Source organism: Pezoporus wallicus, unplaced genomic scaffold (assembly GCF_028554395.1).
Source record: "Pezoporus wallicus isolate ANWC-B61680 ecotype Strahan unplaced genomic scaffold, APGP_CSIRO_Pwel_v1 scaffold_11491, whole genome shotgun sequence".
Classification (NCBI taxonomy): domain Eukaryota; kingdom Metazoa; phylum Chordata; class Aves; order Psittaciformes; family Psittacidae; genus Pezoporus; species Pezoporus wallicus.
In genome coordinates, this window is record NW_026642649.1 from 7115442 (window position 1) to 7143105 (window position 27664).

General features: G+C 39.2%; 1 protein-coding gene across 4 annotated transcripts in view; it reads right to left on the reverse strand.

Moving 5' to 3' along the window:
- The window catches only part of CUL1 (cullin 1), a 304698-nt gene that overhangs the window by 261597 nt on the left and 15437 nt on the right, over positions 1 to 27664 (reverse strand). For all 4 annotated transcript variants that reach the window (XM_057431540.1, XM_057431538.1, XM_057431537.1 and 1 more), the window contains exons 2-13: positions 27245 to 27533; positions 16652 to 16826; positions 15295 to 15462; positions 14187 to 14237; positions 13143 to 13233; positions 12263 to 12426; positions 8342 to 8504; positions 5400 to 5530; positions 2000 to 2107; positions 1806 to 1912; positions 602 to 650; positions 192 to 323 (exon numbers count right to left, since the gene is read on the reverse strand). In XM_057431540.1, the coding sequence (XP_057287523.1) occupies positions 192 to 323; positions 602 to 650; positions 1806 to 1912; positions 2000 to 2107; positions 5400 to 5530; positions 8342 to 8504; positions 12263 to 12426; positions 13143 to 13233; positions 14187 to 14237; positions 15295 to 15462; positions 16652 to 16826; positions 27245 to 27384 (1479 nt within the window). In that variant the 5' untranslated portion in view covers positions 27385 to 27533. The remainder of the gene's footprint in view (positions 1 to 191; positions 324 to 601; positions 651 to 1805; positions 1913 to 1999; positions 2108 to 5399; positions 5531 to 8341; positions 8505 to 12262; positions 12427 to 13142; positions 13234 to 14186; positions 14238 to 15294; positions 15463 to 16651; positions 16827 to 27244; positions 27534 to 27664) is intronic.

The following is a 27664-nucleotide window of genomic DNA, read 5'->3' on the forward strand; positions in this document are numbered from 1 at the left end:
TAACTCAATCTTAAATCCATTGGACAGACATGCACTATAAGCTTCCAGGAGGTAAAGAAAAGGGAAGAGGGCAGGGAGGAGACCTCGGTTGTGTATTTTTCTATTACACTTAAAACATGAAAGGACATACATCCGTGCTTTCTAAGGCAGCCTGATGACCTGTAATCATGGGACAGACACGGAATACTCACTTTTAGTTTAGAGATCATGCTTGCCTCAGCATCATCACTGGCGCTGTTCTGATGTACAAGTCTTTTCGCCAGCATTTTAGCATAGAACTTTTGAAACACATCTTTATCCTCAATGTACTTGAAGACAACCATCTGGAAAAGACAAAATAGCTTGTAAGGAAAAAACTTTATCCATATTATCTATTTATTTAACATGAAGCAAAAGCATAAATTCCATGTAGCCACTTTAAATCTACTTTCTACCAACAAGCCACACCTAGATGAAGTTTAGTATGTACAGACGAAATATTAAGCAAGGCAATCAAACATACAAAATAAAAGGTTTTCTCTCATCTGACTTCTATGACAATCAAGTATTGCCCAATTCTCACAGCTTACACAGAAGAGAGCTGGATTTATAGACATCTTACCACTTGATTGAGTGTATCTTCCAGTTCTGCTTCTTCTGGGTTCTTTGAGCTGCAATTAAAGACGTGCATTTTTAATGAGTCTCAAAACGACAGAATTAAAACCACGTATGGAAGTATATGGAAATTTCATAAATAAAAGGAACACAGATTGAGTAGCTCTGGGATCAAAGACTCTTCAGAGAGAAACAGTGTTAACAAAATGAACTCTTCACAAATCCACATGTAAGCGACTCTGAAGCAAGTGATTTCTAAGCAATAGGCTTAAATTTGTGGAACACGAATCACTTGGGACCTCCAAACAGCCTGATACTTCTTAGGATTTATGGGCTTATAGATGGATCCCTCTCTTTCTGCTGCTGAATGCTAGCTTCATTTCTTAGTACAGTGAAAAGAACACAGCTCAGAGAGCTGGGTCTTGACTGCTACACAGCAGCAAGAACTCATGTAGCACGGCGTTGGGTTTCCTGCGTATCACGCCTGTCCATCAGGCACAGCCAAGATCTACCCTGCAGAGAGCTACTATTTATAAATAGAAAAGAAATCCTTTGCTGAAGGAGGGAGGGGATGGGGAAAAGCGAGCAAGTTGTTCTGTTTTGGGCTGTTTGGTGGCGGTTTTCTTCCTCCCAAAAAAACCAAAGCCAGGTAAGTTGCCAGTGACAAAACTGACACCAATCCAGTATGAACTGAACTGATCCCAACTCAAAATATGAGCTGCTAAACCACTTGAAGCCAAATACCTTAATTAGATTATGAACCACAAGAGATTAGAAAGCATTTTTTGTCCTCCTCAATTTCTACCCAGATGGAAGAACATACAGAGGAAAGCAAGCGTTTTAATGGAAAAAGGGAGCATGCATCTCCTCTTTACAACACAGAACACAACTCACATTTTTTAGGGAAAACCAAAAAACCTTAAGAACCCCTTCTGTTTTATTAAGAAAGAAAAAAGCCCCAACAAACTCAGTTTCCTATAAGAAAGGAAAGGTATATTTATTTCTCCCCTCTTCTTAAAAAAAAGGAAGAAGTAAACTCTCTATATCCTTTAGGAACAGTCCCATTGAAATTCATGTGTTCAGAAGTTGGTATAATTAATCTGTCTTGAACCACTAAGTTCTGTTTCTGACAACACAACCTAAGACTTCACATGCTAAACCCCTTCAAAACAGAAGAAACCTGAAGCAATATTTTGTCTTTGAGGACGTACCTTTTCTTTAGTAAAGAGTCACAGTATCGTGCCAGTAGCTCTGGGGATTTACTGGATGATTGAGCCATTTTTGTCACGGCATTATTATTTATAAATCGACCACAGGCCTATAAATCACAAAAGACAGTGAAATTCTGGGAGACAAAACACTGAATAGAAATAAGAGCTCACCATATGCCACTACACGCACTTACTTTGTCAAGTGCAGCCACAAAGCCAGCATCATTGTTGAACGCGGACATGACTAAAGCATTGTACTTCTTATGGACATCCAACACTGTCTGTACATACATTTTTGGATCCTGCAATAAAGAGAGATTGGCTTTTTGCAACCTGTTGACCTTCTGCATTCTACTTCCTCCTCAACAGAGCTCCTCACTGGCTTAAGCAAATCTTTATAGGCAAAGAAATATCTTAAAGGTAAAACAGTATCCAGACTAGTTTAGGTCCAGGACCGACTTACATTAGCACCAGCTTTCACTTACAGCAACCACAGTGCACAGTGCGTACTATGTTATGCAGTACAAAAGAAGACAAAACATTGCAAACACGGTCAAAGATGTAAGCGTAATTCAAATGAGACCTGAGAGAAGTGGACAATCGAAGTGGCAGCTGCTATAGCAGATACCCTTAAACCCCCATAGTAAGAACACAACGGGTATATCCCAAATATGTACAACTTGGCACAGAGACCTCAGTCATTGGTGACAATTCTAAATGATTATCTGCTCAACAGCCAGTGGCAGCCAACTGCCAATAAGCATCAAGTTTATGGCACTCACAGATTGAGTCCTATGTGTAGTTACTGATCCCAACAAAGACAGAGTAGAGTTGGAGAGTAGGGACTGGTGGCAACTAAAGCACCAGACAGACAAGGCAGCTACTCTACAACAGCTACTATAGTTTTTGGCTACAAGTCTTCAATTTGGGGATCAGAAGTTTGAAAGGTTTACAAAATGAGGAGGATAACTGAAAAGATGAACAATCACTAAAAGCAGTTTTACAACTATAGGGCACTTGATAAGTGACAGGAAGCAAGTTTAAGACATATGGTAAAGAACATCTTTTATAAGGCAGTGGATGTCTGCCACAGGAGATAGGCTGTTGGAAGCAGATAATACCAGCAGATTCAAGTTTGGATTAGACAAACTCACAGACAACAGGTTCATAAATGAAAACTAAAATGACTGGGCATGAAAGTAACATGTAACATTCCTATTGAGAGAGCTCTGGATGCTGGCAACAAACAGCAAGAGTTTGGGGGCAGGGTTTTATCAGGATCCTGGAAAACATTGCCTGTTGCCACTGAAGACAGACATAGGCTAAGTGGAGCACTGATCTAATGCTGTGCTTGAGATAAAAAACAAGCTCCCAGACAAGAAATTCAAGTGGAGTTGAAGGACATTCAGGAAAGGTGTTTACTGATCACAAGGACTTAAAAAAATAACCAAAAGCAAAAGAAGCAGTAATCTTCTGACTGAACACAGCCTTAATATAGTTAATGAAGACTAGAGCACAACTCATTCTGCAGTAGAAGTCTAAAATAGGTCAGATGAGTCAAGCTGGTGTGACTATTTCTCTCCACTGACTACAGAGAAATTGAGAAGCATTTGCTCAGCTGATTATCACAGAATCACAGAATAGTCAGGGTTGGAAAGGACCTTAAGATCATCCAGTTCCAATCCCCCTGCCATGGGCAGGGACACCTCACACTAAACCATCTCACCCAAGGCTCTATCCAGCCTGGCCTTGAACACTGCCAGGGATGGAGCATTCACAACCTCCCTGGGCAACCCATTCCAGTGCCTCACCACCCTAACAGGAAAGAATTTCCTCCTTATATCCAACCTAAACTTCCCCTGTTTAAGTTTTAACCCGTTACCCCTTGTCCTGTCACTACAGTCCCTAATGAAGAGTCCCTCCCCAGCATCCTTATAGGCCCCCTTCAGATACTGGAAGGCTGCTATGAGGTCTCCACGCAGCCTTCTCTTCTCCAGGCTGAACAGCCCCAACTTCCTCAGCCTGTCTTCATACGGGAGGTGCTCCAGTCCCCTGATCATCCTCGTGGCCTCCTCTGGACTTGTTCCAACAGTTCCATGTCCTTTTTGTGTTGAGGACACCAGAAGTGCACACAATACTCCAGGTGAGGTCTCACGAGAGCAAAGGGGCAGGATCACCTCCTTCGACCTGCTGGTCACGCTCCTTTTGATGCAGCCCAGGATACGGTTGGCTTTCTGGGCTGCAAGCGCACACTGAAGCCAGCTCATGTTCATTTTCTCATCAACCAACACCCCCAAGTCCTTCTCCACAGGGCTGCTCTGAATCTCTTCTCTGCCCAACCTGTAGCTGTGCCTGTTTAGATACAGTACACATAAATGAAGTTAGGTAGAATTCACCATAGAACCACAGAATGCTTTGGGTTGGAACGGACCTTAAAGCCCATCCAGTTCCAACCCCCTGCCACAGGCAGGGACACCTTCCACCAGACCAGGTTGCTCCAAGCCCCATCCAACCTGATCTTGAACACTGCCAGGGATGGGTCAGCCACAGCTTCTCTGGGCATCCTGTGCCAGTGCCTCAGCACCCTCATATTAAAGAATTTCTTCCTTATACCTAATCTCAGTCCCCCCTCTGTCAGTTTAAAACCATTCTCCCTTGTCCTATCACTACAGGCACTTGTCTTCCTCTTGCATTTTTCATGCTTTTACAAATAAAATAAAACCATTCACCAAACTCCTAAAACCAACAGAAACTTGCCCTGCACAGTCCCATCGCAGTCATAGGCCTAAAAGATGATGTGCCATGGTTTCAGCAGTAATTTTTCTTCTTCCCAGCAGCTGGTGCAGTGCTGTTTGGACTTCAGTCTCAGAACAGTGCTGATAACTGATGGTTTAGCTCTTGCCATTAGCACTTACCCCAATCAAGGACTTCTCAGTCTCATGCTCTGCCAGTGAGGGTGGGCACAAGAAGCCAGGAGGAAGCAGAGACAGGACACCTGACCCAAACTGACCAAAGGGGTATTCCATACCACAGCACATCATGCCCGGAATACAAAAAGGGAGGAGTCACCTAGAAGGGAGCGATCACTGCTCGGATTGGGCTGGGTATTGGTCAGCGGGTGGTGAGCCATTGTAGTGTGCAACACTTGTGGGCTTTTTTTTCTTGCCTACTTTTAGTTTTATATTCTCTTCCCTCGTTGTTTCCCTTATCATTATCATCATCAGTAGCAGTATGCTGTACTTTAGTTAGGAAACTCTTCTCATCTCAACCCATGGGTTTTACATGCTTTCGATTCTTCTCCCCATCCCGCCCAGAGGAGGGGAAAAAGGGGTGGCAGAACAAAAGCTCTGAAGGGCTCCCCACAAAACCCACCAAGAACAAAACCAAACCAAGAACACAAACCCACAGCTTGAAGACCGGTGACACAGTGATGTGACTGTCGCTTTAAGCCTATTATCAACATTTGATAACTGTTCAGTCCTCACAAATCAAATCAGCGAGAGGGAAAACATAAGCAGATCGGAAATTGTATCAGGAAGCATTCACCCTCCTCAGCAGCAACCCCATAGAGACTTATTCTGACGGTGTACTTGCATTTAGAGCAGCTTCTCCACATTTCTCAATTGCAGCTAGACCCTGATTATGAATGTGGGTTTCCAGAAGTTTTTTCAGCTCTCCGAGGCCATCCTGGATTCGAGATACAAGGTTATACATGCGACCCAAGTCTGCAAAATAAGGAAAGCCAACATCTCCCATTTGTACTAGCTATGACTCCAATTTCTTATTTACAGGTTGCCAATAGGAATTAAAACATCCATCATCAACGAAACTGTACGTGCAATTGCTCCTTTAAAACGGCAGAGAAAGCTACAGCAAAAAAATCATACAGTATAGAAAATCCTTGCACCAACATGAAAAGGTAAGACTAGTTAAAGAGAAAACCTGTTCAGTATTATGACCTGTTTGACCTTCACAATGCTACACAAAACTTCAGAAGAAAAAACCTGATTTAATTATAGAAATAGAGCTACTTCTGATTTCTAGTTTTCACAAATTTAAAGAGGTGCAATGATTTTAAGAATGGAGTTAACCCCAACTTACTCAGATAAAGTTTGAAGCGTTGCCATGAATTAGGACTACCGTTAGTGTTACTGCTGGCTGTGCTAAGAGTACAGTATTCCCCTGGTTATTCTGAACAGGCCACTTACCAGAGATCTACCACCACCTTTAGCCTTTTGTGTATTAACACTTCCCAAGGAAAGAAAAGGTTCTGAAAAGCATTACCAAGGAACAGAACTAACAAAGGTAAAAACAAATTGGATGTCACTACAGAGATGTCAAAGCTGCGTGTTAAAATCACAGCAGTTTTGAGCCAAGACTTCCCCAAATCAATTAGTAATTGTGAAAAGGCTCATACTGAAGAGGGTTTTGGGTTATATTATTAATGCTCAGCAGGACAGATACTTTGTACTTTCTCAGTGAAGAGCTCCTATTTTTTTAACGCCTAATTAATCTTAGAAATAACCCAAATGAAGGTAAAACCAAAGGTGTGTAACAAGGCAGTGCCCAAGACACAAGGTACTACTTTTCCTTTCTACCCTGACAGACTTAAAGAATTGCACCGCTGTGGTAAGTGACTGTATTAAAGGCTCACATAGCCTACAAGCTTCAAAAAGTAAGAGGAAAAAGAAAAACCTGGGAAGGCCTCCGGAGTCCAAAAATGATTTTCTAGTTTGTGCTATTGCTATTTCCATTGTCAGAAGACATTTATAAAGTCATATTACTAGTCAACACCCATCTGCATCAAAATCTCTTCCAATTACAGGGTAAATACGTTTATTTACAAACAGAAGCAACCTCTAGTTGTGCAGGATAAAATAATCTTCTATTTACATTTGAAACAGGTAACTTCTGACCTCCTAATCATGCACAATTGCCCTTTACTATTTTGAAGCATCTCCTAGTTATCAACAAGATGATTACAGTAGTTGCTATTTTAATGTTGATATATAAAGAGACAGAGGCATAGTTGCAATTCACAGCTCTCAAATGAACATCTGTCCTGGGTTCAGCAGCAGCAGTCATTTTTCTCCTTCTTGGTAGCTGGAGCAGTGCTGTGTTTTGACTTTTGACTTGGGAACAGAGCTGATAACAATGATGTTTTGGTTTGGCCAAGGACTTTGTGAGCCTCATGCTCTGCCAGGGAGGAGGGGAAGCCGGGAGGAAGCAGAGACAGGACACCTGACCCAAACTGACCAAAGAGGTATTCCATACCACAGCACGTCATGCCCAGGATGTAACTGAGAGTTAGCCAGAAGGGCTGGGACTGCAGGGTTGGAGGAGGCACCGGTCGGTGCTTGGTCGGGCTGGAGGGGGGCAAGTTATCGGTTGGCTGGTGGTGAGATGTTGTATTCTCTTCCCTTGTTATTTCCTTTATCATTATTATCACTGGTGGTAGCAGTAGTGATCTGTGTTATACCTTAGTTACTAAACTGTTCTTATCTCAGCCTGTCGGAGTTGCATTCTTTTGATTCTCCTCTCCGTTCCTCCGGGAGTAGGGGGAGGGAAAGAAGGGGGGGGGGTAGTGAGTGAATGAGTTGCCTGACTGGGTTTAAACCACGACAACATCAATAGTAACTTACATCACAGTATCTCTTCAATTCTGTCACTTTCCCTAAAGCAGTATTACAGTTATTGCCTTGACTTCCTATAGAGATTTAATGAATTCCCCAACTGGAAAAAATCAGAAACACCATTCATCTTATTCATCTGCATAATGCATAGGAATTATCTGCGGCCAGTTTCGACTTACTTAAGCATTACCTCCTGAAGAAACTCATAAAACATACCTGTCAATTCCTTAAAGATACATAAATGCTTTGATAAGCTTGACTTCTTCAGTGGTTCCTCTAAAATAAGTATTCATTCCGTGTTCTCTATTGAAGGTATAAACTTGATCCACTATTGGCACTTGAAACTCATTTTCACAGCTAAAAATTATCTCATCTATTAATAATTTCTACTCTTTCCTTGTGCTTTATATGTGGTTTTATGTATCTTATATAAATATAGAAGCCATATTTTAGAAGCTCCACATTTGCTTCCATTCCTCTTTTAACATTTCCTATAAATACTTCCAGACAACCTGGATTTTAAAAATCTAAAAGGTCCATGAATTAAGCTGAAACAGCTGGTGAGACTCTTGGTCTGTTTTTCTTCTCGCATCTCTTTCATATGAGCTTCAGCCCCTGCTGGAAGGATGGCTCAAGTGCTCTTGAAGCTCTTCCAGCCATGTTAAAAGAAATCAGAAGTAGTGCTGTTTTGCCTTAATATCTGGAATCAGAATAGGCTTCTTGAGGCAATACCCTCAGCCATCCCAATTTAATCAAAAGCTGCTCATCCCCTAGTTTAGTGTCTGTCTTCTCTCTTAATCTAGTGCCTGAACAAATCACATTTAGCAATCACAAGAATTTACATTATTCACAAATCATCAGGGAGGAGCTTTAAGCCTAAACCCAGTGTTTGCATCTCCTTACCTTCATTTTTGTCTGCATCCAACAAATTCTGGAACTCTGTATGAAATATCTCCAGGTGCTTTTCAATAAGCACTTGTTCACATTTTCGTGCCAACTCATCCTGTGTGCTCTCATGGAGATAGACCTGAACTCTACGCTGTTCCTCAAGAAGGCGAGCTTCAGCCTGAAGAACAGAGATACAAACATGAAACGTGTGTGGAAGGCAGAACAGAAATCAAACAGAATTCATCTAGAAAAACACCGCCAAAAAACCCAAACCTCTCACTAATGCAGTGTCCACCTACTTAAGCAATTATTTTTTCTGGAAATCATAACATATGCATGGAATTGATGTTTATGTTGATGATAATATTATATACTGCTTGAACAGGGGGAGAATCACAGCAAGACTGTTTTCCCATTGCTTCTGAATAAGAAGCTGGAAAGATGCTGTCAGAAGAAGAGAAAGTTGAAGACATGAGAAGCTGCAGTTTTAGCACCAGCAAGCTCTCCAGCTAAAGAGGCAGTTTTGTTTAAGACAAACATGAATACATTCCATGCCCCCACAAAACTAAAAGGCAGGAAAACTTATTTATTTAAGCAATTTAACAGTATGCCCATGACAAATTAATCTGAATGTTATCATCTACATTCTTACATAGGAAAGCTTCCTAATAATCTACAATCATTTAAATTCTACTGGCATTTAATCTGGCACATAAAATGCTACGTAAGTGTGCCTACCTGGCAAACCAAAATCCTAGACGTCACTCGAGTAACAGTACTTACACCAAAATGCAAACCTGAAGATGTTTATATAACAATTACCTCTATTTTGTTTGCAAAGGTGTTAAAGATTCACTCTACAAGCCATCTGTAATTGCAGCACATCATCAGGGATGAAGTACACATGTCCCCTTATTTACATTATTAAAGCTCCAAGTTATTTAAATTAATAACATCACCAAGAGAAGGAAATTAAGTTAATGCATTTTCCTGGTGTTTTGGAATACCAGCTAAGCATGAAAGATCATATTACGGACAACAACAACAACAAAACAATTTCACTGCAAGTACACTGCATCATACACAGATGGCTTTAAATAATCTCTGTCACTGTCAGCTTCACTCATTTCTGTAATCATTTTGCACTTAGCTCTTGTGATATGGTCCTGGATTACTCTCTCCTAGAGTCAGACCAGTACAGGTTTATATGGAAAAAAATAAGAATAAAGAAGTCAACTGTTTGGGAAGGGATATAACCTCAAGCTTCAGAGCACTTGCCTCTTTCTTACGAGTAAGGAATAATAATCAGCTTCCTAGTGACAGCAAATAGCAGCAAGTCTGTCTGATTAACACTGGAAACTGCACTCAGACTAGCAGGGCTACTTATGTTCATTATGTTCATGTATCTTATGCATTTCTGTAGTGCAGGAAATGCTGCCATTGTTTATGAAAACAAATATCCACTCTGACTTTAAATTTTCTTATACTCTCTCGCTTGTGTTCTTGTAATTCCATTTTTCTTTTAGAGTCATATTTCAGAAACAAGGGGAAAAACAATTAGTTCACACGACAGTATCTTTGCCAGCTTTAACTATAAAGATCAAAAGTTCAGTTTGAGACTTTATTTCAAGGGACAGGCTTAAGAAATACTGACCTTTATTCCCTACAGCACATCAGGCCGTGCCAGCTTTACTCATGAGTTCTGGCCTGAGAAGAAAAATTCATAATCCTTCTGAACTCAGTAAGTCTGCCTGTATAACTACATACATGTATCCTAATTAAGTCACTGAGTATTCCACAAGAAACAACCAGAGTTCTACTGTATCATGGTAACACTGACATTATGCTGGTGTGCACTAAGGTACTCCAACAGGTTTCTCTTTTTCTTTTGCAATGCTGTTTATCCCCAATTAGAACTCAATTCACAGTGCTTCAGGGAGAAAGTCAAGCAAGTGTACTAATAGCAGATTACTGTGTTTTTAGTTTGGACTTCCAGCAGATGACTTTTAAGACCTTCTTACTGCTAATACGCCACCTGACTGCTGGACAACTTGCAGCTTTTCACATCAGTCTCATTTAACGCACTTCATAGCAGAAAGGAACCCTAATTCCAGCAATATCTGAGTAATAATTATGGAGAGTACTACTCTGTCCCAGGCATTTAAGTGGCAAGCAAGATTACAATACCCAATCAAAAAAACATTAAGTTTACAAAACTGCTTTGTCATGTTTACGTAAAAAATGTTAAGAATTCCTTATGCATAATGAAGTCGGATAAAACCGAAAGAAACCCATCTGAATTCTAGATTAATAGGTCTGAAAACTTGCATGACCTCTCATGATCTCTCCAGCAAAACATGCAGACTAGAGAGAGCAGACAACCTGTTCCAATGAACTAACTTTTAGCTTCAATTTGTACATTTCTCATTCCCTTAGGTCACATCCCTTAGTTTGTATCGTTTTGCAGGCTCTGATGATTATTTACTGTAGAGTCTAATACATGTCTTTTTCCATTTCATCAGTTAAATCCCAGGAAATGAGTAATGAAAAGTTTCTTGTTCAGTTTGATTTCAATGTATGCAGATTAACTGTAAGGAGATGCCAAGACAGCCCAAACAGCTTGTTTACATCTCTAGTGTATTAATTTGAGCAGAGACTTAAGGCTACACAGTTTCTTGCTGAAGACTTCCCCTACCTTATGCTAGCTTTATACGCACTTTCAGCTTTGACATCAGCTTCAAGCAAAGCAAGTTGCTCTTTTGTGGGTTTTTGAAGTCTTGAAGATTGTTTGGGGTACTAATAGGTTCTTTCTGTTTGCCACTAATCTCTAGTTCCTGAAATAGCAATGACCTTCAGACAGCTTTTCACTGTGCCGTACCAAGAAAGCCTGGATGAGCCAGTCATTCAGGTTATGAATGACAAATTCCCACACACTGTTTTAGGATGAAAGTCAGACAGGAAATTGAAAGGGAAGTAGCAAAAATAATGAATTCAACGTCAGAAAAACAAACATAGGTAAGTCTGGGAACTACTGGGCAACTATCCCAATGCACTAAAAGCAGGACTTCTTGGACTTACGAACACTTTTGGGGGGGTTAAATCATTGACCTTAATGTCAAGGCTCAGACACGATGTGTTCTATGGCAGATTTACACAAAAACACCCCACAAAGATAGTGCAGGGAGGGATGTGCATCTGGATATTACATACGCAAAAAGATGATTTTTTAGCTTTTCTTTTTCTTAGTTATATGGGGAAAAAAGACCAACCAAGTAGCAATTCATAGTCAGGAAACGTGCTGAGAAAATATATAAAGCAGCACTTGTCCAAGATGGAAGATGACCCATCTATTTCACATTAAGTACAACTGACCCAATAACCAGGCTAGACACAGTCAATGTTTATCCAGCCTGCTCTTAATTGCCCTTTCTGGGATCCCCCAAATCAGTAACAATTTAAATCTATCCTCTGTTGAGTAGAAGTATTGTGTAGTGTTCACTATATTGAAATATTCTAAGAGAATTAAAGTTAATTCATCATCTACTTCCTCGGCTGGCTTGCTCAGGAAGAGATTTCAATAAACGTCCCAACACAGAGTTCCTTGTATAGGAACAGTAACTTGTAGGTCTAAAGCAGAATGACTGTTTTGGTGTCTTGAGGCCTACCAAATTGTGAATTTAGTTTATCATTCTCTTCTATTTTGCCCATTAAGAATGTTCCAAACTTTCACTGTACTTACTGAAATACACTTAAGGAGACAAACTCAGACCTGATAAACATAAAAGCAGATCCCCAAAGGGGAAAGAGAGCTAACTGCTTCTGCAAAATAATCATCAGTTTAAGAAAATGATAATAAAAGCCAAGGATTTCTGTTACTTTACCTCTAAATAAACATCTGTATCCAGAAATAATCACACAGCTTATTAAATAAATTACCTTCTTCATGTACTCTGTGACTGGGTTCTGTTGCAAGAATTCAGTACTTTCTCGTGTATAAAATCTCTCTGTGTCAGCAAGAAACTGAGATTCAAAGGATTCTTTATAGACTGTTAGTGTAGGTCCTTTTGCAAATGCATCATCTTCATTCAGCCCCAGCTCCACTAAAAAACACACAAAAAAAGAGAAAGTAATGACAAAATTGTCTAAAAGAATGAAGCAGTCTCTTGCAAATAAACACGTTCCCTCCTAACTTACATGAGGGAATCAATTGGGACAGTAAGAGCACCACTTTCTGTATCTTTTAAAAGCATGTATTTATTTTGCACTTAAAAAAAGTAGAACAACAAATTACTTCTGTAAACTGCACTTGCTGATGCATTACTAAATGGATGATAGGATCTGGATAACTTCACTATCTCAAAAGCTAGTCCAAATTCCCCTTCCATTTTTATCTCTTAGAGTTCCAGACTGCATATATATATACATGTTTTTTTTTTTTATCAATTAAACTAGGCATTAATCTGCATGGCAGAGCTCTCCATTTCATGCAAATGGAAAAAAACAGTCCCACTATGCTCTTTTAAACTATTATGCTTCCCCCCTTCCAGATTTAGCTCCTAATAACCAATTTGTAAGCAACTAACACTCTTGCCTATCAGCTGCACTTTCAAGTTTTGCAAGTATGGTACAATCAACTGTAATTGTGTCAAGGGTCTCTACAAGCACTAAGTTAAACCATAAATACCTACATTTATTTCACTATTAAAATCTCTACCAGACATCCAAGGGGGTGGGATGCTACTTCTGGGCTCTGATTGGGAATATGCATTTATTTGTTTTTAAGAGAGTAAGAAAACCTTCAAGAAATCTCATTTACCATAAGATTGTACAACTCCGCTGATCAGCCTTGTATTGATAGTTTCACCATTTCTTTCCTTTTCAATCAATTTCAACACAGCATTTGTTACCTTAGAAAACATGGATTAAAAGTAAGTCAAGCAGGGAGAAAGCAGCTGGTAGGTAAAGCATAGTATTTAATGAGGAGTGTACTGCTATATTCAAGTCAAGCCCCTTGAGAACTAAATTTAAAGTACACCTGAACAGACATCACAGAGTATGCTACACTTTTAAGTTCTACAACATAATTACAGTCTAATTAGTGGTGAGCTGTAAAAGGGTACGAAAATGCTTGGGGTTTTTGTTTCAATTTCAAAAAGCACCTTCTAAACCAACCTCCCCTTTGTTTTATACCTGAAATAACAGGAAAACTTTGCAGGAAGAACTGAACTAACCACCATAAAGCAAGCTATCTGCTGGTAAATAATGTGCTGCAACTACTGTTCTTCTAAAGTGAAACCTAGCTAATATTTTCATAATATAATACAGTCTTGCCATCACAAAGTACTGGTCAGTAAGAGCAAAAATCAACATACATGAATATAACATTCTGTTGTGATGGACTGTCTTGTTTTATATTGTGCTGATTCACTAAGTAAAAATATGTGAACTGAATGGTCCAGGTATCAATGTAAATGTGAAGATTCAGAGTAACATTAAAAAGATCGAAATCCCAGGCCTGTCACTGTTCTCACACAATCTTGACTCTCAAACCATTAGACATGACCATCAGCCTGCCTGGCTTGGAAACAGCTGAAGTTATGTTATTTAACATGAGCCCCAAGAGTCCTCTCAGCAAAGAGGTAACAGAACAGTCTTGGTATCAAGGTTCAATCACACACACAAAGAAAGGCCTCAAATATTCATCTTTTTAACATCAAAGGAGAAGAGCATAAGGCTCCCTTCTATTTTCTGAGTCCACCCCTTCTCCCCCACCTTCCCTTCAAATTCTCGTTGGAACAGCTACTAACAATATATAAAAACAACCCTATAAAATAACACCATAGATATCACACATATATACCTGCTTATTTAATGGCCTGAATAAGCAGTCCCTCCAGGTCACCAAGGCAAGCTAGAAGCAAAGGAAGGGAGATGAAAGATGAAGTAAGAAAGTATTTGTACATATACAATGCAGGATAACTCCTTAAGGAAAGCTGATACAGTACGCTAAATAATTGGAACTGCTTTTAATTATTATTATATTTTGGCACACACATTTCTTATGCATCAAGACAATAAAATTACCATTTGCTTTATTTCTAACTCTACCCAAGATATCCCCTTTTCTGACAGCGATCCACCGCCAACTCTGAAAACTAACAAACCCTGCAGGCCACCCTGACAACATACAGCCTTTTTTGCTGGTGATTTTCAGGCTAACAAAGTCCCTTAGAATCAGGCTAGTGAAGTTAAAAGGGAGAGAAGCAAGAATACCAACTGGTTTTCTACCATATGCAAAGTTATTTTAGTGAAACAGTAAAATAACACATCACTTCCTTAATGCTCCACCAGCAAGGACAGTAATGATCCTTCATTTAAAAAAAAAACCCCAAGTACTTCCAGTGATCTAAGATACAGAACTTCTGTTGTGTTCTTCCCATTTATATTACTTTACATAACAAAAAAAATATCAAGATCACATATCAATCTTTCAGAACTGTACCAAAATAACTTGCATTACAAACCAAATGTTGACTGAATCTTAGCAGCTTGGATGCTATAAAATTAGTAGGGATGTATTGAAGTCAACAGGGGAAAAAAAATTGCAATTTACTTCTCCATTCTATATTTGAACCACTTGACTGAGTTCTAAATGGAATGACAAGGCCACTCTGATGCACACAGACAACAGTATAAGCAGCAAATACACAGAACCAGATATCCCTTGACAGTCTAATACTGGTAGCCCCAATATGTACAAAGCAGATTGAACACCTCACAGCTTTAGACCTGTGGAATTTTTACAGATATAGTGGGGTGGGAGTAGGGGAAGGGGGGAGTCTTCTACTTTTCCCACTTCTTCAAAACTTCTGTGAACTTCCTACAAGTTTCAAGAAGCAATCTGAAGGCCAATAATGCAAACATGACAGATGGAATGGATAAATCACTTACTTCAAAAAGCTACTTACTGAATAAATTTCATATATTCCTTTACGACCTTCATCGCACTCACGACGAACCCAATGTCGATTGAGGTAGGCACATATCCCATTCAAGACTTTGCTTGAAAACCTGTAATCTTCCCACTGTTGGGTGTAGAATTTCAGCACACTCTCATCCATCAAATCTTCACCATCCTGAAATAACAAGTTTGCCAGTACTCTGGGGTGATTTTAAGGTACAACCAAGGTAATCTAAGAGTGTACAGCCTAACTGTGTAATAAATCTACACCATGCAATACATTTATAGGAAACATACTGCTAATACATTCACTTCTACATTAATAAGACAAGGCCAGTATGAGATTTAGAAATTAAAATACTGATAAAAGAACCACTACATGGCATAGAAAAAGCTCCAGAAGCAGTCCCATCCCTCCTGTAGGGTAGTAAGAGGGCACCACATGAGAAACAGCCAGCCACATGGGTAAGCGAGCTCGGCAGAACATGCCAGTGCAATGGCAATGTGTTCAACATGACAATCTCCCTAAAATACATTGCCTGCTCCCGCTGCTGCTACTTGGGGAGCTGAAAGAAGCAGGTCTGGACGGGGTCTTCTCTGTGATCCCGTCAGGTAGAAAACAGTACCCCATACTCATGGAAATGGATATGGCATCACGTTTGCTCTTGTTACAGAAAAAGAAGAGAAGGTTGTAACACATGAAGTTCAAGCCCATTTCCAAACTGGAGCACTACAGCCTGAATGGACAAGGGTATGAAACCACAGTGCATTCTGGATAAGACTGTTAATACCTTTAGGCAGCTTCATAAGTTAATTACACAGCAGACTTGACAGGACGCCAAGAATTCTTTTATTATTGCTCAAAACTAAAACCCCAAAAGTTTAAAGCATGGTTCCTTTCCAAAAATAACTAGAAACCGTTCTCTTACACAGCAGCCTAGCATTCAGCTCTATTAGTAGTCTATTTATTAAATCAAATTACTGGCTACCATCAGGCATTTTCAACATTACAGGCAACCATTTGTTCAGCATTACTAACATGCTGGTTAATCGGTTACAAGTCCAGCCATTCTTGTTCAAGATACAGGACAGCTAAAGATGGCATATAACATTACTTCTATAAAAGACAGAAACACTGTTCTGGCTTGAAGAGGAAAAGCAGCTCACAGGTACTAGACAGATAGCAACCGATCTATGCCCAAAGTAAAGCCTACAAAACATTCCAATAGCTAATGGAGACAAAGGCAGATTTTAAAGTCATTCCATTTACTTCCAGCGGCTGCATACACCTCTAGTTTTGTTCGCGCAAGCTTTGTTCAGTCAACCCAGATGACTACTACAAACGCACATTGGCTCCATCTTACCTTAAGGAGATTTGTCAAGTAGTTCTTCAGAAATTCTTTTAGCCGTTTGTACAATTCCAAGCCAACAAACTGGGCACCTCCAGGTGTCTGGCCCTTTTTCGATTTAGAAGGAGGTACTCCAGCTCCCCGTGCTTGATTAGACTGGTGTACGCTAGTACAGTAGTTATAAACATGACTGACAGGAAAGTCAAGGAATAGGTATGTGCCAGCAAGGGACATTAGAAGTACAAATAAAGCCAGTGTTAATTTCAATAAGGTATTTTTATATGACTGTAAATGACAAACACAATACAAGATTCAGCAGTCCACGTAAAATCAAACCAAAGCTAAGAAAATGAAGTCATTTTCAGCAGAATTATCTGCAGCAGGTATGTGTCAGACTGAGTGCCCTGTAAATACTGACACCAACATTAAATTTACCTGACACTTGCTTAACAAGACCAAAACAAACCAGTGGAATTTCCTGGCAAGACTATTTTCAAGGTTTAAAGGGAATTTCTTTGATTTATTATATTGGCCTTCTACATATACATATGCTTTCATTTGAACAGGAAGACATTTCAACACTAGCCTCAAGCAACATTCAGTAGCTGAAAACACAGGATAGTACTTTTGTGTTCTTTCAAACACAATCCTTGACAAAATATTTGGCCAGTTAACACCAGCAGACAGGGGACAAACCTAGAAAGCAGTAATGGTGAGACACACGCTCAAATAAACACAAACAGCAAGATGAGATTCACTGAAATCCAGTCTTTGGCTACAACTATAAACCCAACATTTACATATGAGGAGGCAGTAATAACTTTTGCCCTCATACTAACACAGCCTACAAGACTTGCTGTATCTGCTAATGTAACAGTTGAAGAAAACATTGTTTTCTGATCCAAAATATTCAGAGTTCTTCCAAAGCGGAAGTCACACTGCTTGAAACACTTCAAATAAGAAAGCATCCTAAAAGAAACGGCAATCCACAAACAAGGAATATAAACTAGCTTGGTAGCACTCAAATTCCACTTGCTGAGGACTCAGATCTGAAAAGTCACCCTCATGACTCACCTGGCAAATGGACAACAGGAACAAAGCTACTGAGCACTCACCCCTCTACTGACAGTCTGAGGACAGGCTTTTGAGTCACATCCCTTGTTAGAGAATGTTGCATATTAAGCAATCCAGAAGATCTAACTGGGTTTTAACTTGTGTTTTAAATTATGTGCCAAGCTTTAACCACTAGACAGGTTTCCTCCATGCTGTGTCATGTATTAGGTAATTAATACATTGCTGAGATTTGCTTTTTATCGTTCCCTTCAGAAAGACCAGCACAATATAATGGAAGGCATCAGCACAATTAAATACCAAGGGATTTCCAACTCCCAAATATACGATGCATTACAATCATTATGAACAAACTTTGCCCAACATTAACCCTTTTTGAAAGCATACATTTCTTACTTGTTACCCCATCCAGGTGCCAAATAATTACATTTCCCATGATATCAACCAATAACAAGAAACTTTCATTTGTGCTTAGCAACTGAACCTTTATCAGCCCCTCTTATCTCTCTCAGTCACTTATTCCCTGGACATTAATGATTTCTTCCAGTTCCCAGTCATTTGTTTGCTCAGCTTTCCTAGCACTGTTCCTAATTTTACCATCTTCACTTTGGTTTCAGAATTCCCTGTTCAAGCGAGGAACCTCACATAGGATAACAATTTTTCTCTAGATATACAACTTACTTGTTTTTCACAAACAAGAAAAGCAAGGCTTACCTAACAGTTTAATATAACATGTTAATATAGTAACAGTTAATATAAGGTCCTCCAACTTGTGTATGAAAAGTCTCACCATCGCGATGCAAGGAAATTAGGGCTGATTCATAAATACCCTGTTGGTGTCTTGCCTCCCTCTTCCCTGATATTCTCCCATCCCAAGTGTCTTTGGCCAAGCCTAAAAACAGAAGGACTGTCCAGATGATGGGTAATTCATGCTGGTTTTGTGATTACTCCCTGATGAAAATATTCTTCCTGTTCTTCCCCATGAATAATCACAACAGCCTTCAGAAAAATAAAAGATCAAGGTTAGAAGACATAAGCCTTTTTCTAACCCCATATATGTTACTATGAAAAACAGTATTTCTTGTGAACTAAACACTTGAAAAAGACTGAGACCTTCTGTCCATGCCTGACAGTAATCAACACAGAGCTGGAGTAAAAATATGCCAGTAATGCCCATCTTTACCTGTTATTCTGGCTTGAGTCTTGCTAGCCAAAAAGCCTGTAAGACAGTGCATCTGAAATGCTCCAGTTTAGTCATTCTAGGCAAGTCAAACTGAAGTTTGCCTGTGCAGAAGGCAGTTTGCAAGTGTATATAACTGACATATTATACATAAAAGAATGCTCCCTCACACTTTGTTTACAATCTGTGTCCCCATCTGCTAAAGCCAGAAAGAGTGACATACTCAAAGCAAAATCAAACTTGCGCTGCTTATGACAGTGCATGTCAGTCCACCTGAGAATCACAAGAGGAATGCTGTGAAAAGAATTCTTGGCTGCAGAAGGCAAAATAATCCAGTCAACTGCTTCATATGCTGGAAGCCATATACATATCCTTACAGCCTTGCAGGAGACAGTCTCCACTGAAGGAAATGCTCCTGACGCACAACCCACCTGGAGGGTTTATTTGCCACAGTGGCATAGGAAGTCATGCAGGTAACAGTGATCTGGATTGGGGGAGTGACTGCTGCTACAACTGTTGTTCCTGTGCTGATCAGATCTGAACTTCTATGTCCACACATGGGAAGAGAAACAGGCTCTTTCAGTAGTAGTGCATATACTTGCTGAGCAAGGATGCCATCAAAACACAATGTTAAGCACACCAGAGTCACCTGTAATCTACCCTCTGTCCCAGCAGAGTACCAAAATACCTGCAGAAGCAACTACAAATAGAAATTCTGTGAGACATGCACCAGTTTAATTCAACATACTATGGGAAAACTAGCAGGTTTTACACCAATAGGTGCAGATGACTCAGTTCCATATAAGTTGGTCAAAGGAGGTGATCCTGCCCCTCTACTCTGCTCGTGTGAGACCTCCCCTGGAGTATTGTGTGCAGTTCTGGTGTCCTCAACATAAAAAGGACATGGAACTGTTGGAACAAGTCTAGAGGAGGCCACGAGGAAGATCAGGGGACTGGAGCCCCTCCTGTATGAAGACTGGCTGAGGAAGTTGGGGCTGTTCAGCCTGGAGAAGAGAAGGCTGCGTGGAGACCTCATAGCAGCCTTCCAGTATCTGAAGGGGGCCTATAGGGATGCTGGAGAGGGACTCTTCATTAGGGACTGTAGTGACAGGACAAGGGGTAACGGGTTAAAACTTAAACAGGGGAAGTTTAGATTGGATATAAGGAGGAAATTCTTTCCTGTTAGGGTGGTGAGGCACTGGAATGGGTTGCTCAGGGAGGCTGTGAATGCTCCATCCCTGGCAGTGTTCAAGGCCAGGTTGGACAGAGCCTTGGGTGAGATGGTTTAGTTTGAGGTGTCCCTGCCCATGGCATGGGGGTTGGAACTGGATGATCTTAAGGTCCTTTCCAACCCTAACTATTCTATGATTCCAAGTCCCTAATCTTGACCTTTTTAATAAAGAAAACAGTTCTGCAGAGGTAATAACTGATTCTCCTTTTGGCAGCACAAAGTCCTTACAGTTCTTCCATTCTGCCATGGAAAATTAACATAACTGGAGTAAGTCTGCCTGAAGAACAGATACGTAAAATTAAAAGGAACAGAAAGGAAAGCAGATTTAATACATTGTACCACAAAACTATAGGGCAGTTACTCTCATTACTTCTAGTCTCTTATTAAAGATCATTCTGGGGCCCAGATTTGCTGTTTCCCAGGTCACAAGCAGTAATTAACTCTATGCTGAGTGCTCTGTCGCCTCAAGAGCTGGCCTATAGCAACAAGCTGAAGTTAGTTCCACTTTTGTCACAAAATTGTATTTTCCTAGATTACCCCAAAGGCATGCAAGAACACCACAGTTACTGAAATACTGATAGGGAAATTGCTAGGAAATATCATGGAAGTTTCATATTCTTGTAAACCACTACAGACGATACAACTTACAATAAAGCAGCTAAGAGAAACAGACATGCCTATGTGACATAGGCCAAACAGACGAAGACATTCTGTGCAAGCTTTTGATATTATAAGGTTGCTCAAAAGCAATCACTTTCAGAACAAGTGCTTCAAACCCTTACTTCAGCTTGGTGAGGAACAGCAGTAAGACAAACACTGCAGAAACCTTCATTCTTTTCAGGGAGGTATAAGCCAGAGTCTATTTAAGTCTGTTTGGTCCCACATCCAGTAAGGAAGGGCTTACTCACACAAAGCAGTACCAAGAAAACAAAGAAATTAAGACTCTGTCCCCAACCCCACACATTCTCCTTTTGCATTTCAATACACTTTATCCCAAGGTCAATTACACATCTATGTCTTTCGATTAAGTGCAGCTGCACTGTTAAACCATCCCCATTTTAGTCACTGAAGCAGAGACTGAAGGAGCTATTACTGAATAAGCCACAGAGATGCTATGAAAATTCATACATAACTGAGCTCAGACATGCCTCTACAAGTCTGGGATCAGAGAAACTACCAGCAAAAAGCCACCAGAAGACTAACAGATAACTTCTGCTTCCCTCTTCATGCCATAAACTCAACAGAATCACAGAGAATCCCCCAGTTACAAGGAAAATACAAACTGCCAAAGCCAAATACATATACAAAGTGTACAGTCTTTATGTCAGGAAGTGTAAGAACCATGATACCTGAGGTTGCTTTTAAGTTTAAATTTCTTTGCATTGACAAGAGGTTGGTTTTGTACTGAATATTCTTGGTTACTATAAAAATCGAGTAGAACAGCAAGTGATCATTGTAGAAAAGAACACTAAGAATGGAATCAATCACACTAATATAAACATATTTTGCACTTAGCTCACACAAACCTAGCAGTTTTTATAAATATACACTAAAGCATACAATTATACCTACCTTTCCACACAAGGTAAAGTATCTTATGTACCCTTTGATCATGTAGACAAATACATTTACTTCTACCTTCACGTTCTATGTAAGCACTAACTGCCACATAGAGAAACACTATGACATATCATCTTGAATGTAAGTAGGATCAATATTAGCAGACAGCAGAGGTTGCCTTGATGTATCCAGAGTGACCTTAAACAATCTGACATTAAAGTGAAAGGCTAGCTTAGGAATCTCAAGAGAAAGTGGAAGAGTTTGAGGCTTTAAAAGTAAATGCCCTAAGACTCCAGTATCTTTTTGTGTGCAGAAAAAAGCATAATAATCTGTTCAGCAGCAAAAAAAAACCAAACAAGATCCTATCCTGCCTGGTAACAACAGATTCATGTGATCAGAAAAAAGATCTCCACAGTTTTAATATATATCTGCTGATCTAAAATCCTACTAAATTAAAGGAATTCCAGTGAAAGCCACTAGGACGAGGATTGCAATAGAAGCAACCACAAAAGACCTTGGCAAATGGCTGCAAAGAGAAGGGCTTCATGGTTTCGCTTGGGCAACATGTGCTACTGGTGCTGAATCTTTTCACAAGTACGAAAAACATTCAATGTGTTTATACATTCTATTTAATGAACAGATTATCCCATCTGGTATATTTAACATGTAAGCATACTACTCTAATGTTTAACACAATCTTTTCCTTTAGCACTTGCTAATATCTCAGGAAAAAAAAATCCCAGCTTATAAAACAGATTACAGTAACCTTTTGTGATGTACAATCACCTACATTTGGTCTGATGCATAATTGGTAACTACCACTTTGTTAAAGTAAGTTAACAAAACTGAATCACAGCAAGCAAATTCAGAAACAAGGAAAAAGATTTTCTGTAAACTAATGAGATGCGACAGAACAACCCAACATGTGCCTAACCTTACCTGAAAATACTTAAGAGAGCAGTAACACTTGAAAATAACGACTGCAGCTAATAATGAAACAGTAATAAGAAATGTATTTGTAAAATCCAATTTACAGCTGTAAGACTTGACCAGATTAAGTCATAGTAAATTCAGGCATTTTAACTACAAAGAGCTATATCACAATTATGCCAAACACAACTACTCTAATGTGTTATGTGAACTGCTGATTTCAACAGTATGAATTTTATGTACACAACTTCAGAAAGACTTCAAAAGCCAATCTCGACATTGCATATATGCTTTTAGTAAAGCATCTGCATCTTCTATAGTTCTGTATACTCTTTCATTCAATGAAAAGATTTTAAGGTACCCTGATGTAGGTGAAAACCTTATTTGTTATAAATTAATGGAACTTGGAATCTTTAAACAGTTCTACTTTTTCCCATTAAATTTTCTTTAAATATTAAAACTGAACAAAAAGGTTCTGTTGCATATGAGCATAAATTAACTACAGTGTCAAAGAAAATCCTTAGAAGTGCTTCTCAGAGTATGTTATGTAAATCAAGACAGTGAAAGCATGAGGTTATGCCAAAAAAAGTCATTTTGATATTTCAAATAAAAAGTACACATACGAAATGCAAACCCACCACTAAGCTTCCCTGGAAATCAGTAAGTTGACTTGTGCAAGAAGGAAGAAAATAAGAATGTCAGAAAAGTTATTCAGCTTTTTGTGTAAGCCACTATGAAAATCTTTGCTAGTTTAATATAGCGCAAGAAAGCTTTCCGATAGTCTAGTACCTGGTCTGAGAATCTGCTTAAGATACTTAAAACAAGAGGAGTAACACAATCGTTTCATTCTCTCCACTGCAGAGTTTAAATCCAAATGTATGTAAATTCCAGTTCAGCCTCTCACACCATGAGGCCTGAGGAAAAGAAACTGCAGACTCACCATATGATTAGCGTGAAAAGAGGGCATGATGCTGTGCCAAAGAAACCCAGAAAACTAGCACAAGATGTGCAAGTATTTTATCATTGCCAAGTGGACTTTAAGAAGAAAGAGCCATAAAGACTAAAGAATAAAGACTAAAGAATAATAGCAAGATGAGTAAGATGAGGAAGAATAATTCTAGTAAACGAAGTGAGAGTTCTCCAACCAACACCAAAACCAGAAGATCACCACTTACTGCACTCAAGCACAGATCTCTCTTGGACAGACTAACTTGCAGTTTCTTCCAAATACACTAAATGCCACAGAGATTCTGTATGCAGTGATACTACAGTTTCATTACTCCTTGACTAACTGCAACAAATGGGGATCCTTTTGTGTTGCTGCAGAACTGTGGATTGAACTTTTTCCCCCCTTGCATAAAGCAGAGGGATTTATTTCTGTGTGAACCACCATCTCAGGTGCAGTGTACCAGAACTTGCTGCTGTCCTCCTGAGTTTCAGGAGTGATTCATGAGCAACTTCATCACTGCTCTAACACTGACTTATAACCTAGTCCTGTGACCAACAACCTCCAAACTAAATGCCACTAAACCAAAAACTGGGTTAAAAAGCCATCCCCTCACATTAGTAATGGTTTTATGTCTACCATTCCTGGAAATCTAGTTAATCTTACCGATTATTTCTCTTTTCTGCATGAAGTCACTGTTTTCATGTAATTCTATGATAGTCTGCAATACAGCCAGTTACAAAGTGGTAGCTACAACTAACTCTTCAATACTATTTCAGTTACTATAACTCTTTAGCTACTAGGCTCTTCAGCACTAAAAAAATTACTTAATATCTAGGTAAGTGACAGAAAAGCATGCAGATTTCATTTTCAAGAATCTCACACATGAGGAGAAACCCCCCAGAACAACAAACCACACAACACCCCCCACCCCCAGTTTCATCTTCCACATCATGCAGGCACCATTCTAAAGGAATTCTGTTTCTATATGGAAAACACAAAGAACGTGCCTCCAAAAGTAATTAAAGTACATTAGCACGTTGATCTTCATAATCATGTAAGGAGTGGTAAATAAAAAAATCACAACTTCCATAAAAGACAGGTCTTCCAGTGAGGTGCTGTGGCATAGGTGGCAGGGCAAAATGAATCACGAAAGTATATGCGGTACTGAAAAATATTTGGTGATCATATGATCTGACCAAAAAACTCACCCTGTAATCAGAAGCACAAATGAATCTGAACTAGAAAAAGCAGGGATGAGGATCTTGACAACCGGCATTAAGAAACAAGATTTCTGGAGTCATCTTTTCAGTATTTTCAGATCTAGAAAACCCCTGGAATAATCAACCTCTTTCTTCTCCCACTGGACTGAAGGGAAAAAACACCACCTTAAGTGCAAGTTCTGGCCTGTACTCAGAGACTGAATCTATTGTCTCACAAAAAGAGACTCTCTGAACAAAGAAAATGAGCGAAGACAGGATGGAGGTTTCAAACTATTTGCATTGCACAGCTCTTCTAGCTCTTTCTCAGATTCACTTGAAAGAACCACAACAAAAACTTCTCCATCTCCCACTAATTTTGACTGAAAATTCTTTACTACATAAAGGACTAAGGGCAGGTTTGCTAGTATGCATGGTTTTCCTCCTGTTATAGAGGGATGAAATGGAACCCACTTCAGAAGCAACACTGTCCACTGCTCAAGATTTCCAAACTCTTTGTCATATCCAGCATCCTTGTAAGCAGGACTGATCTTCACACCACTTACATCTGTAGCTGAAATCCATCTGCAGCTGCTCTGCTTTGCAAACCTAGCTGTTTGACAGGCAGAGCTTCACAAAATAAAAGTCTGTCAATCTACTAGACTTGATGCACACACAGACTGAGCAAACATGTTACAGACACTGCATCTGAAAGGGGAGCAATCTTTTAAGCACTATTTCTGAACATGTACAGTTGGTATAGGATGCAAAGTGCATCGTTATCTTCATAGTGGACTAAAAACATTTAGCCTAACCAGTGTCAAATATTCTGAGTTATCAGACTATTAATCTACAAATGAAACTCAACCACCAAATTTATCTACTAATTAATTCACTTACGAAAGCAAGAAAAAACATCCTTGGTTTTGGACCAAACAACTCCTTGAGGGAGCAACACAAAGGAAATGAGTAATGAATAGAAAACATATCTCTTTTACAGCTTCATTCCAAGAATATTTGACAACATCAGAAGGAGGAAAAACACCATACCCAAGTGTTTTAACATTAGCATTATAATAAGTACTTAAGTCTTCAGTTGCCCTGCTTGACAGGCCTCAAACAAGAATATATTAAAGGCACTCAGAAGGAAAATAAAACCTCTCAGAGTTTCTACTTCATGTCAGATTTCTATTAGACTCTGAACTTTTGCAGACTTGTTTAATTCAGTCAAGAACAATGCTGAACCTAGCACTGCAAGACATCAGTCATGTTAAGTCTTAAGAAAGCAAATTATTTCATCTTCCCATCACTAAGCATCCCAGGAACACTCAGCACACTGCTTAGGGGTTTTCCCACCCCAAAGAGCATGGATTCTGCAGGCACAGATGAGATTACAAACTTTGCTATCTCCTTAGTAAGTCCAGAGAACTATGGAATTAATTGTTCTATAGCCTTAAATCTCCTCTTTGTTCTTTCAAAAAAATTCAGACTAAAATTTGATATGTAATTCCAAATCAGTGCCAACAAAGCATTAGACATTATGTATCAGAACAGTAACCTTTATTAAAAAAATCTAAAAATCGATAAAGAAAAAACAGAACTGAAGTAAGATAGGAAAGGTATTCAGTCAGCATTTCTTCTATCCTATGTCTGTACACACTGTTGTACTACCATCTTCTTAAGCAGTGTTCACCGTACTAAGCAACAGAAGGAACACAAGGGAGTATGCCACTTTACAGGTGGAACATAAAAGAAGGATTTCTCACTTTCCAAAGTCCTGGAGTCAAACACTGAAGCTATAACATAGCAAGAGGCACAGCCCACCAAATCAGTATAAAAGATACTTATGCACTAACTGACAGAAACAAGTTCCTACAATCTTACAAACAGTACTTCAGCACGCACATAAAAGGATGAAGAGAGCCCCTTTTTAGCATATTATAACAACTCCTAGAATGGGGAGATGCTGGAAAAGTTCAGTATCTTCCTGATGCAAGCTAGAAATTCAAGAGAATCCACCAAGTGCATTTTCACTCCAGCTGGAAAATTATAAAACCAACTCAAGAGTAAAATCCTACCTTAAGGATGGCAAGAGAAAAAATTTCTAGGTTATTATCAGTAAGACCTGTAGCATAATGCCAGGGACTAACATAATAAGGAAAATAATTTCTGGTTTATTTTGGTGTTTTGTGGACTCAAAATTAGACCTAATAATAAAATCACTTCAAACATCAGCTCTGTTAAAGATAATAGTAATCAAACCTGAAATTCAGAGGTAGCCATAATTACAAAGAGAGTTTTCCAGACAACAGAATGTTCCAGCTTATTTGCCAGTAAGATTAAATAGAAAAGTCTAATCTTAAAAATAAAAACATATTCTTCTAAGCCATTAAGTCAAATACTTATGAAGCAATTCTGAGTTTAGAAAAGTAAAAAGCTATCTCTAATCTACTAAGAGTGAAAGTACTAATTGGCTTAGGCATTAGGATACGTGTAGAGTTCCATGTATCTGGATTTTGCCATACTTTGTCTGGTGTAAACCTGTTGAATTCCAGCTCTTAGGTCATCCCATATCTGGTCAAGACCAATCTGTTTAAGTCCATGCGGGTTCTGACTCCTATTCGATGACATTTTGTATTTCCTGTAAAGTCTTCCAGTGCAGCTGCCTGAGATCTGGTTATTCCTCCATCAGAATCACAAGTCAAGTAACATTCTAAACTGAGTTGCAGTAACTCAGATATTCTTTACATACAAAGAGTGATGTTTTCCAGGACGATAACCTGCAAAAGGAAAAGAAAATATACACATTATACCAAATGACAGACCAAACTCAGTCACACTAGAGAAAAAGGTTACAAAAATAATTGTTTCATTTAAACATTTTCATTTATACAGATGAGAAAAAAACATG